Source organism: Pelodiscus sinensis, chromosome 16, assembly GCF_049634645.1.
Source record: "Pelodiscus sinensis isolate JC-2024 chromosome 16, ASM4963464v1, whole genome shotgun sequence".
In the NCBI taxonomy this organism is placed as follows: Eukaryota; Metazoa; Chordata; order Testudines; family Trionychidae; genus Pelodiscus; species Pelodiscus sinensis.
The window spans coordinates 1,529,918-1,552,393 of record NC_134726.1 but is presented as its reverse complement, the minus strand read 5'-3'; the positions used below and the strand labels follow the sequence as shown (position 1 = coordinate 1,552,393).

Sequence of the window (22,476 nt, the reverse complement as noted above, 5' to 3'; positions counted from 1 at the left end):
CGAGCCCCCTTCACAGCCGAGCGGGCAGCAGCGCGCGGCACCTTTCAGCAGATGCCCGGCCCAGGGAGCCCAGTGCGGGTTGGAAGCAGGTGGAGCCCCCCGGAGCCATGCAGGCCGTGCTCGTGGGAGAGCGCAGGCGCTGGGAAATACTCCTAGCGCAAAGTGTATTCGTCAACTAGAGAACGTGCGTGAGCTCAGCACAGGGCTCGAAACCCCTTTTCTTCAGAGTTCAGTGAACCCAGGTCAGCGTGAACTCCGTCCGTGTCCCGCGAGGGAGGCCAGGCCGCCAATGCCAAACAGGCTGTCGCCCTCCCGCCAAGGCCCGAGAGTGCTAGAGACGCACCCACCCCCAAATCAGAGCTGGGGACCTGGCTCCCGCCTCGTCCCGGCCGCCGGAGCAGTTCAGGAATCGCTGTTCCTTCATCACCCGGGAACCCCTGCAAGCAAACCCGCGCGCCCTGCCCGGCTGCTGAGGCACTGGCTGGTCCTCCGCTCACAAGTCACTCCAGATGGGGCCGTCCCGCACCTTGCAATGCTGGGACCGGCTGCCAGAGCCGCCAGTGGTCGCTGCTGTTGGTTACACAACAAGCATGAGTTCAGCTGCCTGGTGGCTCCGTTGCGTGATGCCCTGTCCTGCTTATACTTGGCACCGGCGCTGCCCAGAGAAGTCTCTGCGGGGCCGCCGTGCTGGTCTGTATCTGCAAAGCCAGCGCAGAGTCCTTGGTGCTGCCCAGGGCTCAGAGTGTGAAAGACGGCGCCTCTCCCCCCAGCCTCTCGTTCCCGCGGCAGACTCCTCTGCTCTGCGCTGTGTGAGAAGCAGCGGCAGACGGAAAGGCCTGGGCTCCGCCCAAGGCCGGAAGAGAAGCGTCCGTGTCCCCGGCATTTGCTGCCTGTCTGGCGTGTCAAGCATTGTGGGCTCCTCGGGGTTTTAAATGTCGCTGGAGCAGCCGACGGGCTGGAGGATCCCAACACCTGCCATGTGATGGGGGACACTGACCATTCATAAAGTCTGGCCCATGCTAGGGGCCTGGAGCTGAGGCAGGGAGACCTGCGTGTCCCATCTCAGTGACATGGGGACAGAGGAAAACGGACATTGGGGCAGAAATGGAGCAGATGAAGCCCCCTGAACCCTTGGGCCTGGCCAGGAAGGGTGGCGCTCCCAGATTGCCCTGTGAGGAGGTGGAATTGAAGAGAAACCAGAGGGTGAAATCTTCCCCCGTGCAGAGACGGGGAAGATCAAACGTGGACTCCAGGGGGCAAACAGCTGGCGCCTTTCCCAGCATCAAGGGATCTCGATGAGACCATCCCGGGGAAAGCCCGTTTTCTCCACAAGGAACCCACGGCCAATCGAGCCCTGTGGCCCTGAGGCCACGATCTGTCTCCGCGGCACCACACATCTGGTACCAGCCAGAGGACTCAGGCTAAGTGGTTTGTGGGGCTGGCCGGGCAGGGTGGTTGCACAGGCCCCCGCGATAGGCCGACTCGGGGTTGGATTCTGAAATGGACAAGGAGGCAAGGCTGGGCTGGAATCGGCGTATTGCGACCCAGCGTTTCCCCTTTTCCTTGTCTCCATCCAGTATCTGCCCAGCAGAGAGCCTGGCTTGAGGAGCCGTAGCGGAGGTCAGCAAGACAGGAAAAGCTGGCCCTCATGGCGCCGTGGCCCCCTTTCTGCAAGCTGCTCCATGCTGCCCTGGCCAAGAGAGCTTTGCTTTGCACGGGGCACGTCACAAGCGGAAATCGCGCTGCTTTCCTGCAGGCGGGAAGTTTCTCATGGGCCTTCTCTTTGGCTGTTTCCCGCCTTGCCTGTGATCCGGTGCCCAAGAACAGGAATGTCGTGCTTCTCGGGAGCACGCGCCAGCCCTCCCCAAGCTGGACCGCAGCCGCGCTCAGCCTCCCGCTCCAGGCAGCCGGCTGGGGGTGCCACACAGCAGCACAAGTAACCTGGCAGGACTTTGCATCAGAGCGGTTCGGAGTCGCAGTTCCTGTGGGCTCAATGCCTTGGTCTGTAACAGGGCTCTGCCCTCTGCCGGGGCCTCACACACATGGATATGGGTGGCTTGGGCTACACGTTTCACGATGCTGGTGCAAGGCTGGTGCAAGGTTGTGGAATCTCCATCCCTGGAGATATTTCAGAGCAGGCTGGACAGACGCCTGTCAGGGATGGTCTCGACGGAGCTGGGCCCTGCCTGAGGCCTCTCCAGGTCCCTTCCAGTTCCAGTGCTCTGGAGTGCGTGCTCTGTCCTCCACAGCCCGGTGCAAGCCTCCCCCTCGGGCACACCAGCGTGCGGCGCTCATTTCCCATGGCACAGCCGGTCTGTGTGCGCTCCCGGCTCTGCCAAGCGGCACCGGTGGGGGTGTACTGGCTGGGAGTGTGTCTTGCCCCTAAGAGCTAGGCTGAGGGAGACAATTCACTTCACGTAGCCAGTAGATGTTGGGGGCCAAATTCTGAGCAGCCAGCTGATTTCAGAAGGTGCCAGTCCCCCGGGATTTGCCAGGGACCCTCTGAGGGAGGGGCTTTGGGTCACGAGGGAGGGTGCGTTAAGCAAGAACCCCTGGAGTCCCCTTCTTGGCTCTGCCACCGACTGGCTGTGTAGCCTTGGACAAGTCACTTCCTCTTTGTGTGCTTTGGTTTCCTCCTCTGTAAAATGGGCTCCGTGAGCCGTGCTTAGCTTCCTGGTGCTCGTGAGAATGGGCACGGGGCTGTGCCAGGCCAGGTGTCGCGGTGGGGGAGGCTCTGCTCCGTGTCCTTTCACTTACGGAGATGAAGCCGACCGTAAGGCTCTATGGGGAGTGGGGCCTTCTCAGTCTTCACCCCAGGTGACGGGATTCTCTGCCCCGGGGCATTCGCCTGGCATGGCACGCACCCGCGGGGGAGGGGTCCTTCGGGCACAGGCCCTCCCCTCCCGCCCGGGTTTGCTGCGGCCGCCTTGGTGCAGCACTGGGGCTCGGGGAAGCGGTCGTTGCGGCGGGAGCCAGGCCTGCCTGTCGAGGCTGCGGAGTGGCGCCTGAGTCGCTGGCACGCCGCCAGGGCCGTCCCGCACGCGGACGCAGGGCGCCGGGCCAGGTGGACGGGCTGATCGCTGCAGCAGGCTCCGCTGACAAGCGAAAAGCCGCTCTCCAGGCACCCGAGGCAAAGCCCAGGTGCAGAGACAGAGCAGCACGGCAATGGCACACGGTGGTGCCAATCGGCAGCCTGCCCGGGGCGCCTTCTGAGGCAGTCCCAGCGCTTCCATACGCAGCACAAGCAGCCGCACCCGGCCGCACCGCCTCCTTGCAGTGCCTGGCCGCTAGCCCAGGGCAGGGAGACCTCAGCCCCCACGGTACGTATGAGCTGGGGAGGGGCTAGCGGGCAGGGGCTGTTGGGCGGATGTCTGTGAGGGCATGATGGGGGGGTGGGCTAGTGCGTGGGGGCCGCAAGGGGTGGGGCCCGTGAGGGGCCGTGGGGGCAGGGATTGTGGAGGGGAGGGGTCCGTGGGGGCCGGGATTGTGGAGGGGAGGGGAGGGGAGGGGAGGGTCCGTGAGGGGCCGTGGGGGCAGGGATTGCGGAGGGGAGGGTCCGTGAGGGGCCGCGGGGGCAGGGATTGCGGAGGGGAGGGGTCCGTGGGGGCAGGGATTGTGGAGGGGAGGGGTCCGTGAGGGGCCGCGGGGGCAGGGATTGGGGAGGGGAGGGGAGGGGAGGGGTCCGTGAGGGGCAGGGATTGCGGAGGGGAGGGGAGGGGAGGGGAGGGGAGGGGAGGGGCCGCGGGGGCAGGGATTGCGGAGGGGAGGGGAGGGGAGGGGTCCGTGAGGGGCCGCGGGGGCAGGGATTGCGGAGGGGAGGGGAGGGGAGGGTCCGTGAGGGCAGGGACCGCGGAGGGGAGGGTCCGTGAGGGGCCGCGGGGGCAGGGATTGCGGAGGGGAGGGGAGAGGAGGGTCCGTGAGGGGCCGCGGAGGGGAGGGGTCCGTGAGGGGCCGCGGGGGCAGGGATTGCGGAGGGGAGGGGAGGGGAGGGGAGGGGTCCGTGAGGGGCCGCGGGGGCAGGGGCCGCGGAGGGGAGGGGTCCGTGAGGGGCCGCGGGGGCAGGGATTGCGGAGGGGAGGGGAGGGGAGGGTCCGTGAGGGCAGGGACCGCGGAGGGGAGGGTCCGTGAGGGGCCGCGGGGGCAGGGATTGCGGAGGGGAGGGGAGAGGAGGGTCCGTGAGGGGCCGCGGAGGGGAGGGGTCCGTGAGGGGCCGCGGGGGCAGGGGCCGCGGAGGGGAGGGGTCCGTGAGGGGCCGCGGGGGCAGGGATTGCGGAGGGGAGGGGTCCGTGAGGGGCCGCGGGGGCAGGGATTGCGGCGGGAAGGGGTCCGTGAGGGGCCACGGGGGCAGGGGCCGCGGAGGGGAGGGGTCCGTGAGGGGCCGCGGGGACAGGGGCCGCGGAGGGGAGGGGTCCGTGAGGGGCCGCGGGGGCAGGGATTGCGGAGGGGAGGGGAGGGGTCCGTGAGGGGCCGCGGGGGCAGGGGCCGCAGAGGGGAGGGGTCCGTGAGGGGCCGCGGGGGCAGGGATTGCGGAGGGGAGGGGAGGGGAAGGGTCTGTGAGGGGCCGCAGGGGCAGGGATTGCGGAGGGGAGGGGAGGGGTCTGTGAGGGGCCGCGGGGGCAGGGATTGCGGAGGGGAGGGGAGGGGAGGGGAGGGGAGGGGTCCGTGAGGGGCCGCGGGGGCAGGGGCCGCAGAGGGGAGGGGTCCGTGAGGGGCCGCGGGGGCAGGGATTGCGGAGGGGAGGGGTCTGTGAGGGGCCGCGGGGGCAGGGATTGCGGAGGGGAGGGGAGGGGAGGGGTCTGTGAGGGGCCGCGGGGGCAGGGATTGCGGAGGGGAGGGGAGGGGAGGGGTCCGTGAGGGGCCGCGGGGGCAGGGGCCGCGGAGGGGAGGGGTCCGTGAGGGGCCGCGGGGGCAGGGATTGCGGAGGGGAGGGGTCCGTGAGGGGCCGCGGGGGCAGGGATTGCGGAGGGGAGGGGTCCGTGAGGGGCCGCGGGGGCAGGGGCCGCGGAGGGGAGGGGTCCGTGAGGGGCCGCGGGGGCAGGGGCCGAGGAGGGGGGTCGATAAGGGACGAGGAGGTGACCGAGTGGCAGGCAGGTGTGCACGGCCGTGGGTTGCTGGCAGCGGGCTGTGGGGCCTGAGGCGGGTGCTGTGCTTTGTCAGCGGGGATGGAAGGGAGCGCAGGGCAGGGCTGGAAGGCGTGTCCCTGGGTGCCCGGTTTGCAGCCAGCCTGGTGCCGCGAGCCGGGTTGCAGCGGGGACTTTGAGGCCACCACATTTAGCGGGAGCGTCTCTGGCCGGGCAGGAAACCGCAGCTCCAGGAGTGAAACACGAAGACAAGGCGAAAGGAAGTGAGCTGCACGCTCCCACCGCAGGAGCCTGGCTCAGCCGTGCCCCCCCGGGGGATCCTAGCTTCACGGCTGGGCCACGGTGGAGAGGCCACGTGCCGGCCTCCCCGCCAGAGCTGCTGTGCTGCTGGGTGGGGGAGCCCCTGGCTCCCCGGGAACAGGCTTCTCCAGCAGGTGTGGTGTGGGAGCACCTCCTGTGCTCCGGGCTATCCGGTGCCCCCGGCTGCAGGCAGGGCGCTGACTCGCGACAACCTCGGAGCACCCAGACGTGACAGGCCTGTGTCTGAGAAGCGAGACTGCTGCTAGCTTGCGTGAGCGTGGGTCTGGCGTTCCAGCTCTGCTCCCTCCCGGCCTCCGAGCCCTCAAAACAGGGACTCTGCAGTCCCCAGCCCAAGGGCGCCACGCCCCCAGCACCCCTCCACAGCTAGCAGACAAGGCTCCCCCACTGAGCGCTGGCGGCTGGCTCCGCAAACCCCACGGCGGTGCAGCCAGTCGTGGCAGGCAGGGCGCTCCAAGCGCTTCCCCCGGGCGGGGCTGGTTCCCTGGCGAGCCTGACGCAGAAGCCCAGATGCGCCGCGTGAGCGCGTCCGCCGGGTCCAGTTGCTGTGGCTGCTCAGCAGGGCAGGCCTACGTGGTTCCGCTCCAGACTGGGGTGCCAGGAGGGAACAGGGGAACCAGTCTGAATCCCTGGGCCTGGTTTCTAGTGGTGCCTCCGCCCCAGGTCCCACAGGTACGTGCTGTTTTCGATGCACGACAGTGGGTTGCCCCTGCTGGAATTCCAGCACCAGTGTGTCCTAGTGTTAGAAGCTGCCGCTGGCGTGGGCGGGTGTTGGCACGTGGCAAGTGGGGGAGCTGTACATACAATGTCACGTGTACCAGTGTTGGCAGGTTCTGACAATCAGGCCGGGTGCTGACACATGTCCAGGGCGAGATTTCCAGCCGCCCAGAGCTGACCTCATTGGTGTCAGCAGTCCAGGGGGCAGAATCCATCCCCTATCTTGGTCTCCTGAACACTCATGCGAGGAGCACGGGGAATAAGCAGGAAGAACTTCAAGTGCTAATAAAGAAACACAGCTGAGACATCGGTGTGTTGCAGAGACCCGGTGGGATAAGCACACGACTGGAATAGTAGCTGAGCTCGCTCAGGACGCAGAGGGGGTGTTGCCTTGTACGTTCAGCGTACACAGTTGGCTGAGGTTGAGAAGGGCGTAGAACACAGATGTGTTGAGAGTCTCTGGGTAAGGTTAAAAGGGTGAAAAACTGAAGGTGATGTTGTGCTGGGGTCTAGTGCAGACCCCTTCCCCAGGCAGAAGAGGTGAATGGGGCTTTTTTTAAACAACTCACAAACTCATCCAAAGCGCAGGATTGAAGGCAGTTGGCAGTTTTTCAAAGGGACATTGTTAAGGGTGCAAGAGCAAACTATTCCACTGCAGAGCAAAGGTGCGAGGTCGGGGAAAGGATCGCCTGGGCTTGACTGATGTAAAAACCCAAAAGGACTCTCCTAAGAAGTGGAACTAGGTCAAGTTACAAAGGGTGAATATTGAAGAAAGTAACACAAGCCTGTAGGGGCAAAACGAGAAGGGCGAAGGCCCCAAACCATCTCAGTCTAGCGAGAGACCTGCCAGGGAACGCGAAGACATTCTACGAGTACAGAGGACTAAGGACAGGCCAGGCCCATTGCTCAGTGTGAGAGAAACACAACAACCGAACGCTTGGAAATGGCCGCGGAGCAGGACGGCTTCTTTGCTTCGGTTTTTCCCAGGAAGGTTGGTGGTGATTGGCTGCCCCACGTAGTGAATGCTGGAGAAAATGGGACCGCAGGCCGGGAAGCGCAGCTGGCACCCAGGTACCGGCAGAGCCCTGGCTCACCCGTGGGGTGCTGCAGACCCTCACCCCTAGTTCCAGCGCCTCTAGCTAATGCCCTGCTCCTTCGCTTTCTGGGGCTGCCCGGATCCCGCAGCTGCTCTTGTGCTGCGTAAGAGCAGCTTCTCGGAATAACGCGCTGCCCGCCCTGGTGCTGCGGGCAGGAGGGGCGGCGTTGAGCTCACGTCTGCCACACGGGCTGGAATCTGCCCGCGCTTGCCAGCACCAGCAGGCGCTGCGATGAGCTAATCGTTTCCAAGCTGGTGTCTAAGCAGAGGGGGTGGAGGGCAGGAGCGGGCCAAGCAAGTTCATTGAACTGCTTCAGTCTTTCCTTGCATCTTCTGGCGGCCTCCAGCCGTCCCTGCGGAGCCTCTTTCACACCAGCCCCACTCACACCCAGGCCTTGCTGGCAGAGATGGGAGGCAGCTGGGGCTGGCCATAGGGGCGTGGGCAACGTGGGCAGAGACAGCCTGGAGCCATCGAGGGCCGAGTACCTGCAGCTCCCCGTAGCATCAGCTGGAGCTCCGGCGGCTCCGCTGCTCGGAAAATAAGGCCCAAGCTCTAACTGCAGGTTGCCAGTCGGCCGGTTCTGCCGGGTCTCTTCCGCATGAATCCCTCTGGCTCCTGGCCTGGCGCGGAACACGCGCGGTTCGCTCCCCTGGGCTCCCATCTGCCCGCAGCGTAGGACAGCCCTGCCCGAAGCGGACTCCGCCGATGCCACTGAGAGCGGATCAAAGCCTGTCGTTCCAACAGCTGCTCCTGCTGCTCACCAGGCCGCGGCCACAGGGCGCCAGGCGCACAAGCGGGGAACAGGCAGAGGCCACGTTGGACTTGCTTGGCTTGGAGGGAACCGGTGTTGAAGAGAGAGGGGGGATGAAGTTCAAAGATCGTAGGCAGGTGCATTCTGAGGCGCTGGTAACTGCCGGCTTCCTCTGAAAGGGCCCAGGCTGTTCACCAGTGCAGGTCGGGGTGACCCACCGGTAACTGATTTACATCACTGCCCTGCCATGCTGCCGAGTGCACACGCTCACCCACAGAGCTGTGAGACGCCCCAGGGTCCAGCTCAGTCCATGCCTGCGCACACACGCGTGCACATTCACAGGCATGTGCACATGCACTGACACGTGCGCACACATGCACAGACACACACGTGCACATGCACAGACACGCACAGACATATACGCCTGTACAGACATGTGCGCGCACATGCACATGCACAGACACGCGCGCACACTGGCAGGTTACAAATAGCACAGTAATCCAAGGTACAGTAGTTGAAGCAATGCTGCAGCCCAGAGTCTAATCTAAAACCAGAATGATCAAACGAGTGCGGCACGGCTGCTGTTCATACCCTTCTTTATGATAATGGCTTCATGAACACTCTGACCACTCAGCTTTCTGAGTCACCAGCTGCAGAGCGTGAGCTCGGTGTAGCCTCCTAGACACGTCCCATGGTCTTTATGGCATTCGCCTGTTGGATTCTTAATCAATAAGGTGACCCACGCAGAGAATCAATGCAGATCAGCACGGACATCCCACGGTTCATACCCCAGAGAGTGAGGCTAAGAATGACGTACATTCTGCCCCATGCAGCGACACTAAATGTGCCTCCGCCTCAGTCCCGCGGCGAGATGAAAAGGATCTGTGAACACAGGCACGTGGTAAACTGTTAATCGCATGTTAGAGGGGAGGAAAGAGGTTTTTACTCTGGTGAGATGGCATCTAGGTGATGACTTAGAGCGTGACTAACACTGTACCGGTCTCTGCAAAAATTGGTGTTTGGCTAGGTTGTCTTCATGACATACCCACGGAGTTAGAAAAAGAAATCCTGTGCTGGCAGGTTACACTGTGAGGGTCTGTCTACACTACCCCCCTAGTTCAAACTAGGGTGGTTAATGTTGGCAACCGGAGTTGCAAACGAAGCCTGGGATTTGAATTTCCCGGGCTTCATTTGCATGTTGCCGGGTGCCGCCATTTTTAAATGTCCGCTAGTGCGGACTCCGTGCCCGCGGCTACACGCGGCACGAACTAGATAGTTCGGATTAGGCTTCCTATTCCGAACTACCATTACTCCTCGTTCCACCTCGTTCCACGAGGAGTACCGGTAGTTCGGAATAGGAAGCCTAGTCCGAACTACCTAGTCCGTGCCGCGTGTAGCCGCGCGGCATGTAGTCCGCACTAGCGGACATTTAAAAATGGCAGCGCCCGGCGAGATGCAAATGAAGCCCGGGAAATTCAAATCCCAGGCTTCGTTTGCAACTCTGGTTGCCGACATTAACCACCCTAGTTCGAACTAGGGGGTAGTGTAGACAGACCCTCACAGTACTTCAGTTCTAAGGGTGCGTCTACACTGCACGCCTATTTCGCATTGCGCTATTCTGGAATAGTGTTTCCGAAATAGCATGTCTGCGCTGCAGGGAAGCCTCGAAATGAGTCCGACAGGCTCCCCTAATGTAGACGTTCTACCTCGATTGGGAGCTCTGGGAGGCGCTGGGGAGGACTAACTTCCCCAGGCCCGCCAGCGTGCTGCCGTGTCCACTGCGGCGCCTCAGGCTCGGGCCCTCTCTGTGTTTGTGCAGCACCTGGCACTTGGGTTTCCCAGCACTCGGGAGTCTCAGTCCTTGACCCACCAGACCCTGCGCCCGCTCGCCTGCAGAAATCACTGACGCAGGGCCACGTCCAGAGCTCACTCGGCCCCGTTTCGTCCGCGGCACCGGGCTAACGTCTCCTCTCCTCGAAGACGATGGGGGAAGATTGAGGCCAATGCCCCTCCCCCCTGTACTAAGGATGGGCTTGTGGTCCAGTCGTGGGGCCTTGAGGGGTCTGCCTGCATCCCATTGGAGGGAGGAGGCGGGTCCCGCCCCACCGTGTTGTGAGGGGAGGTGCGTGGGTGCGGATGAGCCACCCAGGAGCTGTGCTGAGGGGGCCACCGACGCGCCCGGCAGCATTTACACACCAGTCCCCCCCATTGTACGTCGTCATCGTGCCCTCTTCTGCCTCCGTTTGCCAGGTCTTCCTCGCCTAAGATGACGCAGCCGATGCGGGACCTCCAGCTGGCCCAGGCCAGGAAGCCGCCGGGCCCCTCCTCCCCGAATGCGGCCAAGAGGCTTTACCGCAACCTCTCGGGGAAGTTCCGCGTGAACTACATGTCCTTCGACGAGGGCGGCCTTCCCGGGAGGAGCGAGAAGGAGAAGCTGCGCAAGGCCTGCCTGGTGAGTGCGCTGAGTCGCGGCTGTGCGCAGCGACCCCCACGCCGGCCTGTGGGCCCGCCCCATGTGACCCCATTGGGGACGGAGGCGCGCGGGGCTTGGGCCGTCCCCTGCCCTAGTGCATGCAGCCCCGGCACAGAGCTGGCTGGAGGCCTGGGGGGTGGCCATAGATTCTGTCCCTCCTGGCGCAGAAGTAACTCAGCTGAACCCTGCCCCGAGTGCTCCTGTCTCTGAGCGCAGCGGCGAGGGCTGCCTGCTGCCTGCTGCCTGCTGCCCGCTGCCCGGGGCAGGGCCGTCCGCGGCTCTGTCAGCGCCTGGAGGCCGTGGCCACACAAAGCGCGGTGCTAGTGAGCAGGGCCTGCTGCGCCCGCCGGCAGTCAGTGTGGCACGGAGCAGCCCAGGAGAACGAGCCCTGTGCCGGGGCGCCGCGGTGCCAGGGATGGGCCCTCCTGGTGGCGCTTGGCCCGGCCCCCGCGCCAGCCCTGGGGACGAGAGCGGCTCGGTGCGGGGCTGCCCCGGGCTGAGCGGCCCCTTTCCTGTGCCTGGCAGTTCCAGAGCAACGCGGTGCTCTTTGAGGCTGTGGAGCTGCAGGATCTGGAGCGGGTGCAGGAGCTGCTGAGACAGTACAGCCCCGAGGAGCTGGACCTGAACACCCCGAACAGCGAGGGGCTGCTGCCGCTGGACGTCGCCATCATGACCAACAACGCCCCCATCGCCAGGGTGCTGCTGCAGGCCGGCGCCAAGGAGAGCCCCCACTGTGAGCTGCTAGTGCGGCGTGTGCGGCCGCGCCTCGGCCCCTCGCCCTCCTGGCCGGGGCGAAGGCAGCGAGGCCTGGGGGGCTGCAGCGCAAAGGGAGAGCCGGAGGGGGGACAAGTTTTCATTTCAACAGGGACCCTTCTTCCCCCATGGCACAGGCCCAGCTCAGGGCTCTTGCGGGCTCCTCCCCGACCCAGCGGCGTGGTCGGAGCTAGGGAGCAGAGATTTCCTGGAGTGGGCAGCCCCAGCTGCGGAGCTGAGCCCTTCTGAAGAGAGCGCGCAGGAAGGACACAGGCGGGCGGTGCCTGACGCGCCTAGGCCAGGCCGCATGGCTGGCGGGGGCGGTTCCTGGCTGCCCTTGGCTGGCCTGCAGGCCCGTCCAACTGCGTGGGGAGGTGGAAGGGGACGGCTCTGTGCAGCAGAGGGAGGGAGACGGAGCTAGGAGATTGCCCAGCCTCTCCTGGACCCCTTGGGTCTCTGCTGCAAGCAGGAGGGGGGCGCTTTGCTCAGCACCAAGGGGGGCTTGAGTAGCCCATAAGAGCCACGAGCTGGGCCGGTGCCATGGGGGAACAAGGGGCCCTGCTGAATGAAAACAAGGGGTCCTGGGCACCTTAGGGTCTGTCTACACTAGCCCCCTAGTTCGAACTAGGGTGGTTAATGTAGGCAACCAAAATTGCAAATGAAGCCTGGGATTTAAATTTCCTCGGCTACACGCGGCATGGACTAGGTAGTTCGAATTAGGCTCTCTAATTCAAACTACCGTTACTCCTCGAAAGCCTAATTCGAACTACCTACTCCGTGCTGCGTGTAGCTGCGGGCACGGAGTCTACACTAACGGGGATTTAAAAATGGCGGCGCCCAGCAAGATGCAAATGAAGCCCAGGATATTTAAATCCCGGGCTTCATTTGCAACTTCGGTTGCCTACATTGACCACCCTAGTTCGAGCTAGGGGGCTAGTGTAGACAGACCCTTAGCTAGTTAACGCACTACAAAGCCATTTCCCCTACCTTGGACATTCACATTTTCACATCACAAGCTATGAATGGGACGCAGTCAGTCCACTTGCTTAGCTTCACTAACACGGGTCCTACCATTGGCAGGTAACTGCTTTTGCTGTTGCATATCTCGTGGATTCTGTCATTTCCACTCCAACCCATCTGGGGAGGTGGGTCTGATCGTGTCTGTTTGTTAGTCTCTGAGGTGCCGCAGGACTGCTCGCTGTGTTGCAATGCAGTCACTTAGTTTAACCTGTGCAAGGTGGGTCTGTACGCCTGGATGGCTCTGCCTCCAGGGAGGGAGGCCTGTTCTGTCCCCCAACAAGGCTGTGCTGTCGTGAGGACTGGGTGGGAGTGGGCCCATGCAGACAGCATGGAGTGGGCTCGCTGGCAGACGGGCCTCCCGCAGAGTGAGGAAAGCCGGCCGGCTCCCTGGCGAAGAGCAGCTGGGAACACCAGCAGGCATCACCCCAGGCCGGTAGCCAAGTCCCTCTCCAGGCGGGAGGGCTGAAGGCAGGTTGCACTGTGGCTGCTGGGCTTGGGCTTTGCCGACGGAGCAGGGAAGTGCCAACAAGGAGCCGGGAAGGGAGGCGGTGCCACGACTCCCGCTGGCCCAGATGTACAGCGTCATCTTGCCCTCTTCTGCCTCCATTTGCCAGACGGGGAATGGGACCGGGAGCTGATGGAATCTCCACGTGGCGGGTGGGTGAGGCAGAGCGTAGCATCGGGGGCTCGCGTGCGGTGGGCTGGACCTCTGCCCCATCTCTCCCCTCACTTCCCTGCCCGGCAGTTGTGAGCCTGGAGAGCCGCGCCATGCACCTGGCCACACTGGTGCGGGAGGCGGAGCAGCGAGTCGGCGAGCTCACCGCACAGGTGGTGAACGAGGTGCCCGGCGCCGACGGCTCGGAGAAGGAGAAGCAGCTGAAGGCCTGGGAGTGGCGCTACCGGCTCTACAAGCGCATGAAAGCTGGGTTCGAGCATGCCCGTGAGTGCCCAGGGACCTGCCCGCAGCCGGGCAGCAGGGTGCTGCGAGGGCCGCACGGAGCTGGGGGGCGGGGGCCGCGAGGGCCACACGGAGCTGGGGGGCGGGCGCCGCGAAGGCCGCAGGGAGCAGGGGGGCGGGCGCCGCGAGGGCCGCAGGGAGCTGGGGGGGTGGGCGCCGCGAGGGCCGCACGGAGCTGGGGGGCGGGCGCCGCGAGGGCCGCAGGGAGCAGGGCGGTGGGCGCCGCGAAGGCCGCAGGGAGCAGGGGGGCGGGCACCGCGAGGGCCGCAGGGAGCAGGGGGGCGGGCACCGCGAGGGCCACAGGGAGCAGGGGGGCGGGCACCGCGAGGGCCGCAGGGAGCAGGGGGGCGGGGGGGGCGAGGGCCGCAGGGAGCAGGGGGGCGGGCGCCGCGAGGGCCGCAGGGAGCTGGGGGGCGGGCGCCGCGAGGGCCGCAGGGAGCAGGGGGGCGGGCGCCGCGAGGGCCGCAGGGAGCTGGGGGGCGGGCGCCGCGAGGGCCGCAGGGAGCTGGGGGGCGGGGGGGCGAGGGCCGCAGGGAGCTGGGGGGCGGGTGCCGCGAGGGCCGCAGGGCGCAGGGGGGCGGGCGCCGCGAGGGCCGCAGGGAGCAGGGGGGCGGGCGCCGCGAGGGCCGCAGGGAGCTGGGGGGCGGGGGGGCGAGGGCCGCAGGGAGCAGGGGGAGTGGGCGCCGCGAGGGCCGCAGGGCGCAGGGGGGGTGGGCGCCGCGAGGGCCGCAGGGAGCTGGGGGGCGGGCACCGCGAGGGCCGCAGGGAGCAGGGGGGGCGGGGGGGGCGAGGGCCGCAGGGAGCAGGGGGGCGGGGGGACGAGGGCCGCAGGGAGCAGGGGGCGGGGGGACGAGGGCCGCAGGGAGCAGGGGGGCGGGGGGGCGAGGGCCGCAGGGAGCAGGGGGGCGGGCGCCGCGAGGGCCGCAGGGAGCAGGGGGGCGGGCGCCGCGAAGGCCGCAGGGAGCAGGGGGGCGGGCGCCGCGAAGGCCGCAAGGAGCTGGGGGGCGGGGGCCGCAGGGAGCAGGGGGGCGGGTGCCGCGAAGGCCGCAAGGAGCTGGGGGGCGGGGGCCGCAGGGAGCTGGGGGGCGGGGGGCCGCAGGGAGCTGGGGGGCGGGGGCCGCAGGGAGCAGGGGGGCGGGCGCCGCGAAGGCCGCAGGGAGCAGGGGGGCGGGGGCCGCAGGGAGCAGGGGGGCGGGGGCCGCAGGGAGCAGGGGGGCGGGCGCTGCGAAGGCCGCAGGGAGCTGGCGGGCGGGGGCCGCAGGGAGCTGGCGGGCGGGGGCCGCAGGGAGCAGGGGGGCGGAGGCCGCAGGGAGCAGGGGGACGGGGGCCGCAGGGAGCAGGGGGACGGGGGCCGCAGGGAGCTGGGGGGCGGGGGCCGCAGGGAGCAGGGGGGCGAGGGCCGCAGGGAGCTGGGGGGCGGAGGCCGCAGGGAGCAGGGGGACGGGGGCCGCAGGGAGCAGGGGGACGGGGGCCGCAGGGAGCAGGGGGGCGAGGGCCGCAGGGAGCTGGGGGGCGGAGGCCGCAGGGAGCAGGGGGACGGGGGCCGCAGGGAGCAGGGGGGCGGGGGCCGCAGGGAGCAGGGGGGCGGGGGCCGCAGGGAGCTGGGGGGCGGAGGCCGCAGGGAGCAGGGGGGCGGAGGCTGCAGGGAGCTGGGGGGCGGGGGCCGCAGGGAGCAGGGGGACGGGGGCCGCAGGGAGCAGGGGGGCGAGGGCCGCAGGGAGCAGGGGGGCGAGGGCCGCAGGGAGCTGGGGGGCGGGGGGCCGCAGGGAGCAGGGGGGCGGGGGCCGCAGGGAGCTGGGGGGCGGAGGCCGCAGGGAGCAGGGGGACGGGGGCCGCAGGGAGCTGGGGGGCGGTCGCCGCGAGGGCCGCAGGGAGCAGGGGGGCGAGGGCCGCAGGGAGCTGGGGGGCGGGGGCCGCAGGGAGCAGGGGGGGCGGGGGCCGCAGGGAGCAGGGGGGCGAGGGCCGCAGGGAGCTGGGGGGCGGAGGCCACAGGGAGCAGGGGGACGGGGGCCGCAGGGAGCTGGGGGGCGGTCGCCGCGAGGGCCGCAGGGAGCAGAGGGCCAGGTGCTGCGGGAGCTGCAGACTGACACGCGCCCCTGGGACCGGACCTTTCTGCACCTACCCCCGTTCTCCCGTTCCCAGGGCCGCCGGACCCGCCGGCTCACGTGCACCTCTCCGTGGCCAGCAGCAGCTCTGTGCAGGCGACCTTCGGGGAGCCCATCAGTGTCAACTCAGCCGTTGTCACCAAGTACAAAGGTGAGCCATGGCAGGAGCGCGCCGGGGCCCCGTGCAGGGTAGAAGGCACCTCGGCCTAGTTGTTAGGGCACCACGCTGGGCGTTAGGAGACTGGCTCTCGGGCCTGGGCGAGCCCTTTCCCCTGCCCGCCTGCAGGGCCCTGGAGCGCGTGGAAGAGCCCCGAGCGGGATTTCACTGCGGAGCAGGGACCTGTGCTCTGGCGTGAGGCAAGAGGGTGTTCGCCTCCCTCCCCGCTGCTGCCACACGCCTGTAGCCGAGAAGTAAAGCTCCGCAGGCAGCCTGGGTATTGCCAAGCAGCCCCTGGCCGGTCCGCACTGCCGGATGCCACGCGAGGCGAGTGGCCGCAGGAATGACGGGCGTCATGGCGCCGTGCGGCCCCTGCCAGGGAATCTCCAACTCCAGCTCAGGACGGGCCCCGCGCAAACCCCGCTCCACACGCCCTGGCAGCGTCAGGAAGTTTGTCTATATTTGCCCTTTGCAGCTGGCCCCAAGCTCTGCCGGGCTGAACCAGGATCCGCACACACCCAGACAGAGGAGACGTTTGGGTCAGGAGCTGAACTTTGCAACCCTCTCTCTTCCTCGGGTTGATCTCTGCAATCCCACAGGAACACGGCCCTCTTGGCGCTAGCACCTGCTCCTGCCGAGGGGTTTCCCATCCCTCCTGTTCGATCTGGTGTGTCCTCTAATATCTTTCACTTTCACAAGAGTTTTCTTTTACCAGGCACCACCAAATCCTGATGTTTAACCTGCTCTGTCAGTGCCCCCTGCCCGCCTCTCTCGCCCCGTCTGCTCCAGGTGTCTGTCTCTTTCTCCTCGGCTCGTCTGTCTGTCTGTGGCCTCTCCAGCTCTCTCCCCACGCCCCCGCCTGCTCTCCGCTATGCCCGCGGGGGAGCTTGGGCTGTGCCGAAGGCCTGGGGGCTCTCCAGGAGGCTGATTTCCGTTCCATTTCATCCCCTCCCCCTCGCTCCTCTGTGCCTTTTCTCCCACATCGCTCCAGCCCCCGCGGCCGGCCTGGCTGTGTCTAGTTCTTTGATTTCATAGCCCCCCGCCAGCCGTGCACCGTCCAGGGCAGCCTGGCCCGGTCAGCCAGCCAGGCCGCCCACAGGCGCTAGCGCCCTCGCCGTGTCCCCGAACGCCGGCCGGGACTGACGGGGCCGGGCCTCTCTCTGCTTGCAGTGGAATGGAGCTGCTCCCCGACCTTCTCGCCTCCCCTGGGGGAGGTGGTGATCAGCAAACTGCGGGACCCGCACTTCACCATCCGGGGGCTCGTGTCGGTGAGTGAGCACAGCGCCTCGGCCCTCCGCGCGGAGCCACGGCGAGGGGCTGGTGGGCGAGGGGCCCAGGCCCAGGCGCCCTGCCGGGGGGCCGTGTAGGCCCCGAGCGTGACCGCAGCCTGTTCTTTAGCCGGCGTCTCCAGGGGCTGGCCCCGTGCAGTGACGCTTGCCTGCCCCAGCGGTGCCCTTCACGGGGGCAGGCCACCCCCCGGCGAGCCACGGAGCACCCTGCAGCTCCAGCAGCCACGGGCGAGTGTGCTCCCCGGGGGGCCGCTATCGCAGGGCCACGTGCAGTTCCTCTGGGGCCAGCTTTGCCAGCGGCAGGCCCCGCAGTTTCGAATGATGAGCTCCCCAGCGGGCCCTCGGCTCCCGGGCGCCCCACAGACGCCGGTGGGCAAGAGCAGGACACAGCCCTGGGTGTCCCAGGGCGTCTCTGGGCAGGCTGCGGCCCTGGGAGCGGCAGAAGGGGGTGAGCTCGTGCAGGCCGAGAGCCCTGCGCTTGGTTCAGTGCGGGGTCTGTACCAGCCAGGGCGGGCGGGCCAGTCTGCTGCCACTTCCCTTGCAGCAGTGCCCAGGAAGGGGCGCCAGGAGGCAGGCAGGCTCCGATGTTCCTCTGGGCAGCTGCCCTTGGGGCTGAGCCTGGGACAGCACCATGGACCCAGGAGCTCCCCCGCCCCAGGGCCGGGCCAGGGCTCCAGCTCTTCGTCCTATATAAGAGCATCAGACCGGGTCAGACCAACGGCCCATCCAGCCCGGGGTCCTGTCGCCCACAGGGGCCAAAGCCGGGGGCCCCAGAGGGAGGGAACCGAACAGGGAATCCTCATGTGATCCCTCCCCTGTCGCCCATTGCCAGACAAACAGAGGCCAGGGACCCCAGCCCTACCCAGCCTGGCTCACAGCCACTGACGGACCTGCCCTCCAGGAATCTAGCTAAGTCTTTTTGAGCCCTGTTAGAGTTCTAGCCTTCTCCACATCCTCTGGCGAGGAGTTCCACAGGTCGACTGTGCGCTGAGTGAAGAAAAACTTCCTTTGGTTTGTTTTAAACCTGCTGCCTGTTCATTTCATTGGGTGACCCCTAGTTCTTATCTTGTGGGAAGAAGTAAAGAACTTTTCCTTGATCACTTTTTCCAGAGCAGTCATGACTGTACAGACCTCTCTCCTAGCGCCCCTCAGCCTCCTCTTTCCTAAGCTGAGCTGTCCCGTCTCTTCATTCTCTCCTCCTCTTCAGCTTCCCCCGGGGGCGTCTCTTCCGCGTTACCAGCCCCGTGGGCCAGCGAGTGCTCGGGGCCGGGCCAGGCATCTGCCCTCGTGGCACAGCGTGGGTTGCTTTGCGTGGCCGGGGGGGGCAATGCCCAGGCAGGTGGCATCCTCGGGGGAGGGGAAATAGGCCATTCATTTCTCCTCGGACCCCCGCCCTGCTCCCTCCCACCTTTGCCCAGGGCTCCTGGCCGGTCCCTCTGCCAGCGGCAAAGCTCAAACTCCTTTGCCGGCTCCTCGGCTCTCGGCCCGGCCGGGCTGCGGCGCTCCTGCCAGGAGTCGGCCGTGTCGGCGTGGGCCGGCGCCGCCTGCACTCGGGAAGCAGGACGGCCCGCTGTCACCGAGAATGAGCTCGCCCGCGCCCGTCTGCCTCGAGCCATCGAGAGACACGACTGGCCAGAAACACGGGCCATGCAGCGACGCAAACCAGTCGTGGGCCTTGGCGCCACTTCTCTGGTGCTTCGGATGCAGCCTGCTGTGAAACTAGGCAGGTACCTAGAGGAGATGAGGTGTCCCCTGGAAGGCCTTTGTGTACCCCTAGGGTGCGCCACCCCCTGGCGGAGAGCCACTGCCTTAATCTCATAGCATCATACAACTGGAAGGTCCTCAAGAGGCACCAAGCCCAGTCCCTGCCCTCCCGGCAGGACCCGGCACCGTCTGGCTCATCCCTGCCAGGTGTCTGTCCAACCTGCTCTTAAAAATCTCCACAGCGACTTATCCCAGTGCTTAACCCTGCCAGGCAGGGCGTTTTCCTCGTGTCCAGCCTCAACCTCCCTGGCTGCAGTTTGAGCCCATTGCTTCTTGTCCTTCCTCAGAGGCCAAGGGGAACAAGTTTTCTCCCTCCTCCCTGTTGACACCCTGTTAGGTAGTGGAAAGTTGCCATCGTGTCCCCGCTCAGTCCTCTCTTTTCCGGACTAAAGAAACCCGATTCTTTCCGCCTTCCCGCACAGCTCTAGACCTTACATCCTCTGTTGCTCTTCTCTGGGCCTTCTCCAATTTCTCCGCGTCTTTCTTGACGTGTGGTGCCCAGAACAGGACACGATGCTCCAGGCGAGGCCTGAGCAGCGCAGAGCGGGGGAAGAATGACGCCTCGTGTCTCGCTCACCGGGTTCCTGTGAATGCTGCCCAGAACCGGTTTGCTTTGTTTCTGCAGCAGTGTCGTGAGAACCAGGCTCCAGTTCCACCTCTGGGAGCTGGCTGGTTGGGCGACTGTCTCTGAAACCCTCAGGCCCATGTTGCCTGTCCGTTGTCTCCTTCCCAAGGTGCTAGGGAGCAGTTGGGAAAGCGAACCCGGGCGCCATGGCTCTGAGAAGTGCCCCGAACCCGAGCCATGGCAGTGGACAGAGCTGTAGCCAATCCCCCCCGCAAAGCCCGCCTGGGGTGCGATGCTCGTTTCTGGCGTCAGGCCGGGGAGGCGAAAGGCCATTTGAGACTCCTTGGGGGGTGGCAGAGGGACTCCTGGACGGAGCTACTGTCGCGGTTGCAGGAGCTTTTGGTGGCAGGGCCATTTGAGCAGGAGGAGATAGAAGCTAACACTAGACGCAGGAGTTCAGGAGAATCCAGAGGAAGCTGATCACATCCCTATAGGCCACGTGTAGGCTCCTGGTGGTGTCTAGAGTACAGGCACTATGTGCAGCTACAGGCCTCAGGGATGGGCTTTGGGGGCCGGGGAGGTGGCAGGGATGGGCTCTGGAGGCCGGGGCGGGGGTGGGGAAGAGCTGTGGAGGCCGGGGAGGAGGCAGGGGCAGGGGTGGGGAAGAGCTCTGGAGGCCGGGGAGGGGGCGGGGACGGGGATGGGTACGGTCTCTGGCGGCCAGGGAGGTGGCGGGGATGGGCTCTGGCGGCCGGGACGGGTGTGGGGAAGAGATCTGGAGGCCGGGGAGGGGGCGGGGGACGGGCTCTGGAGGCCGGGGAGATCGAGGGGACGGGCTCTGGAGGCCGGGGAGGGGGCGGGGACGGGCTCTGGAGGCCGGGGAGATCGAGGGGACGGGCTCTGGCGGGCCGGGGCGGGGGTGGGGACGGGCTCTGGAGGCCGGGGAGATCGAGGGGATGGGCTCTGGCGGCCGGGGGGGGGGTGGGGACGGGCTCTGGAGGCCGGGGAGGGGGCGGGGACGGGCTCTGGGGGCCGGGGCGGGGGTGGGGACGGGCTCTGGTGGCCGGGCAGGCTGTGAGGATGAGCTCCGACAGATCTGCATGTGGCCGGGGCGGGAGGAAGGAAGGGAAGTTGCAGGGTGCTGGGAAAGGCTTCAGGACAGGGCTGGAAAGAGGCGGTGCCGACGGCCCCGACGGCTGCAGGAGCATCTCAGGGCGGAAGGGTTTTATGGGCACAGTGAGCCGCAGGCAGCTAGGTGCTTTGGAAAACGCTCCTCAGGTGGGGGCGTGGGGCAGAACTTAGACCCACTCTGGGCCCCACCAGTAATGCTAGAAACCTGGCCCTGCACACGTGGGTCGATGTCGGTGCTGCGGCTGCCTGTGCACGGATGCCAGCGGGCTCTGGCGTTCCTTTGCCTCTGCGCATGGGGAGCTGGGGGTCGTGCCAAGGGGACACACCAGCGTAGGAAGGCAGCAGGAACCCTCTCCCCCCACGAGGGTCAGGAGCAGAGGGAGGTACGCGTCCGAGAGACTTTCCAGACGCATTTATGGCCTCTTCCTTCCTCGTCCCCTGCAGGGCACGGCTACTACGTCCAGGTGTCGGCCTACAACATGAAGGGCTGGGGGCCCCCACAAGCCTCTGTGCCGCCCTTTGCTGTCCCCTCCAGTAAGTATGGGGGCTGTGCCTGGCGTGTGGGAACGGGCTGGGCTTTGAGGCGGGTGGGAGAGTCGCAGGCCTGGCGCCCACTCCCAGCATGGCCCCGCTGACCGCTCTGGCGGCAGCCGGGAGGCCTGGGCGCGTCCCAAGTAGAATGGAAAGTAGAATCCAGCTATTCATAGATCAGAGGGGGGCAAACTGCAGCCCATGGGCCCGGTCCGGCCCACCTGCCCACTGCCCCCAGCCTGTGGCCCAGCCGGAGCCTCGCGCAGGCCCCTGGCCTTCCATTCCCTGCCTGCCGCTCAGTGCCGGCTCTGGGGCCATGTGCCCTGTAGAGGGGAGGGGCTTTGTGCACTGGCCCCACCTCCAGCCCAGTCTCACAGCTCCATTGGCCAGAAACCAGCCAATGGGAGCTGCCTGGGCTGTGCTTACAGTATAGGCAGCACATGGAGAACCTCTCCCGGGCGTGTGGTGCGCCAAGAGCACATGGCCCTGCAGCTGGCCGCAGTGAGGGTGTGGGCAGGGAGGGGCCACGGGACTGCTGGCACCCAACCCCCGCCACAGGTCACAGCCCCCCCCGCCCGGATCCTGCGCCCAACCCCCGCCACAGGTCACAGCCCCCACCCCCCGCCCGGACCCTGCGCCCCAACCCCCGCCGCAAGTCACAGCCCCACCCCCCCAGACCCTGCGCCCCAACCTCTGCTGCAAGTCATAGTCCCCCCTCCCAGACCCTGCACCCCCTCCTAACCCTCTCCTCCAGGTCAGATAGCTCTCCCTGCACACAGACCTGTATCCCCTCCCAAACCCTTCACCCCAATCCCCTGCCCCAGATCACAACTCCATCCGGCACCCAGTCCCTTCCGCACCTGCATCCCAGAGCCCGCAGCCCCTCCATCAGTGCCCTTTGGAGTAGCCCCCATGCGAAATGCTTGCCCATCCCAGGCTAGGTCTCGCGGTGCGTGTGTCCCTAGAGCACACGTACAAGGCATCACGGGCTGGTGTGTCCCTAGAGCACACGTACAAGGCATCGCGGGCTGGTGTGTCCCTAGAGCACACGTACAAGGCATCGCGGTGCGTGTGTCCCTAGAGCACACGTACAAGGCATCGCGGGCTGGTGTGTCCCTAGCGCACACGTACAAGGCATTGCGGGCTGGTGTGTCCCTAGCGCACACATACAAGGCATCGCGGGCTGGTGTGTCCCTAGAGCACACGTACAAGGCATCGCGGTGCGTGTGTCCCTAGAGCACACGTACAAGGCATCGCGGGCTGGTGTGTCCCTAGCGCACACGTACAAGGCATCGCGGGCTGGTGTGTCCCTAGAGCACACGTACAAGGCATCGCGGGCTGGTGTGTCCCTAGCGCACACGTACAAGGCATCGCGGGCTGGTGTGTCCCTAGAGCACACGTACAAGGCATCGCGGGCTGGTGTGTCCCTAGCGCACACGTACAAGGCATCGCGGGCTGGTGTGTCCCTAGAGCACACGTACAAGGCATCGCGGGCTGGTGTGTCCCTAGAGCACACGTACAAGGCATCGCGGGCTGGTGTGTCCCTAGAGCACACGTACAAGGCATCGCGGGCTGGTGTGTCCCTAGCGCACACGTACAAGGCATCGCGGGCTGGTGTGTCCCTAGAGCACACGTACAAGGCATCGCGGGCTGGTGTGTCCCTAGAGCACACGTACAAGGCATCGCGGGCTGGTGTGTCCCTAGAGCACACGTACAAGGCATCGCGGGCTGGTGTGTCCCTAGCGCACACGTACAAGGCATCGCGG

At 66.5% G+C, this 22,476-nt stretch overlaps 1 protein-coding gene across 1 annotated transcript in view; it reads left to right on the top strand.

Moving 5' to 3' along the window:
• The window catches only part of LOC102446898 (ankyrin repeat and fibronectin type-III domain-containing protein 1-like), a 256,047-nt gene that overhangs the window by 214,933 nt on the left and 18,638 nt on the right, over positions 1–22,476 (top strand). Inside the window, exons 6-12 of the mRNA XM_075899031.1 lie at positions 10,215–10,416; positions 10,963–11,170; positions 12,956–13,150; positions 15,311–15,424; positions 16,601–16,698; position 18,497; positions 20,624–20,713. Of these exons, the coding sequence (XP_075755146.1) occupies positions 10,215–10,416; positions 10,963–11,170; positions 12,956–13,150; positions 15,311–15,424; positions 16,601–16,698; position 18,497; positions 20,624–20,713 (908 nt within the window). The remainder of the gene's footprint in view (positions 1–10,214; positions 10,417–10,962; positions 11,171–12,955; positions 13,151–15,310; positions 15,425–16,600; positions 16,699–18,496; positions 18,498–20,623; positions 20,714–22,476) is intronic.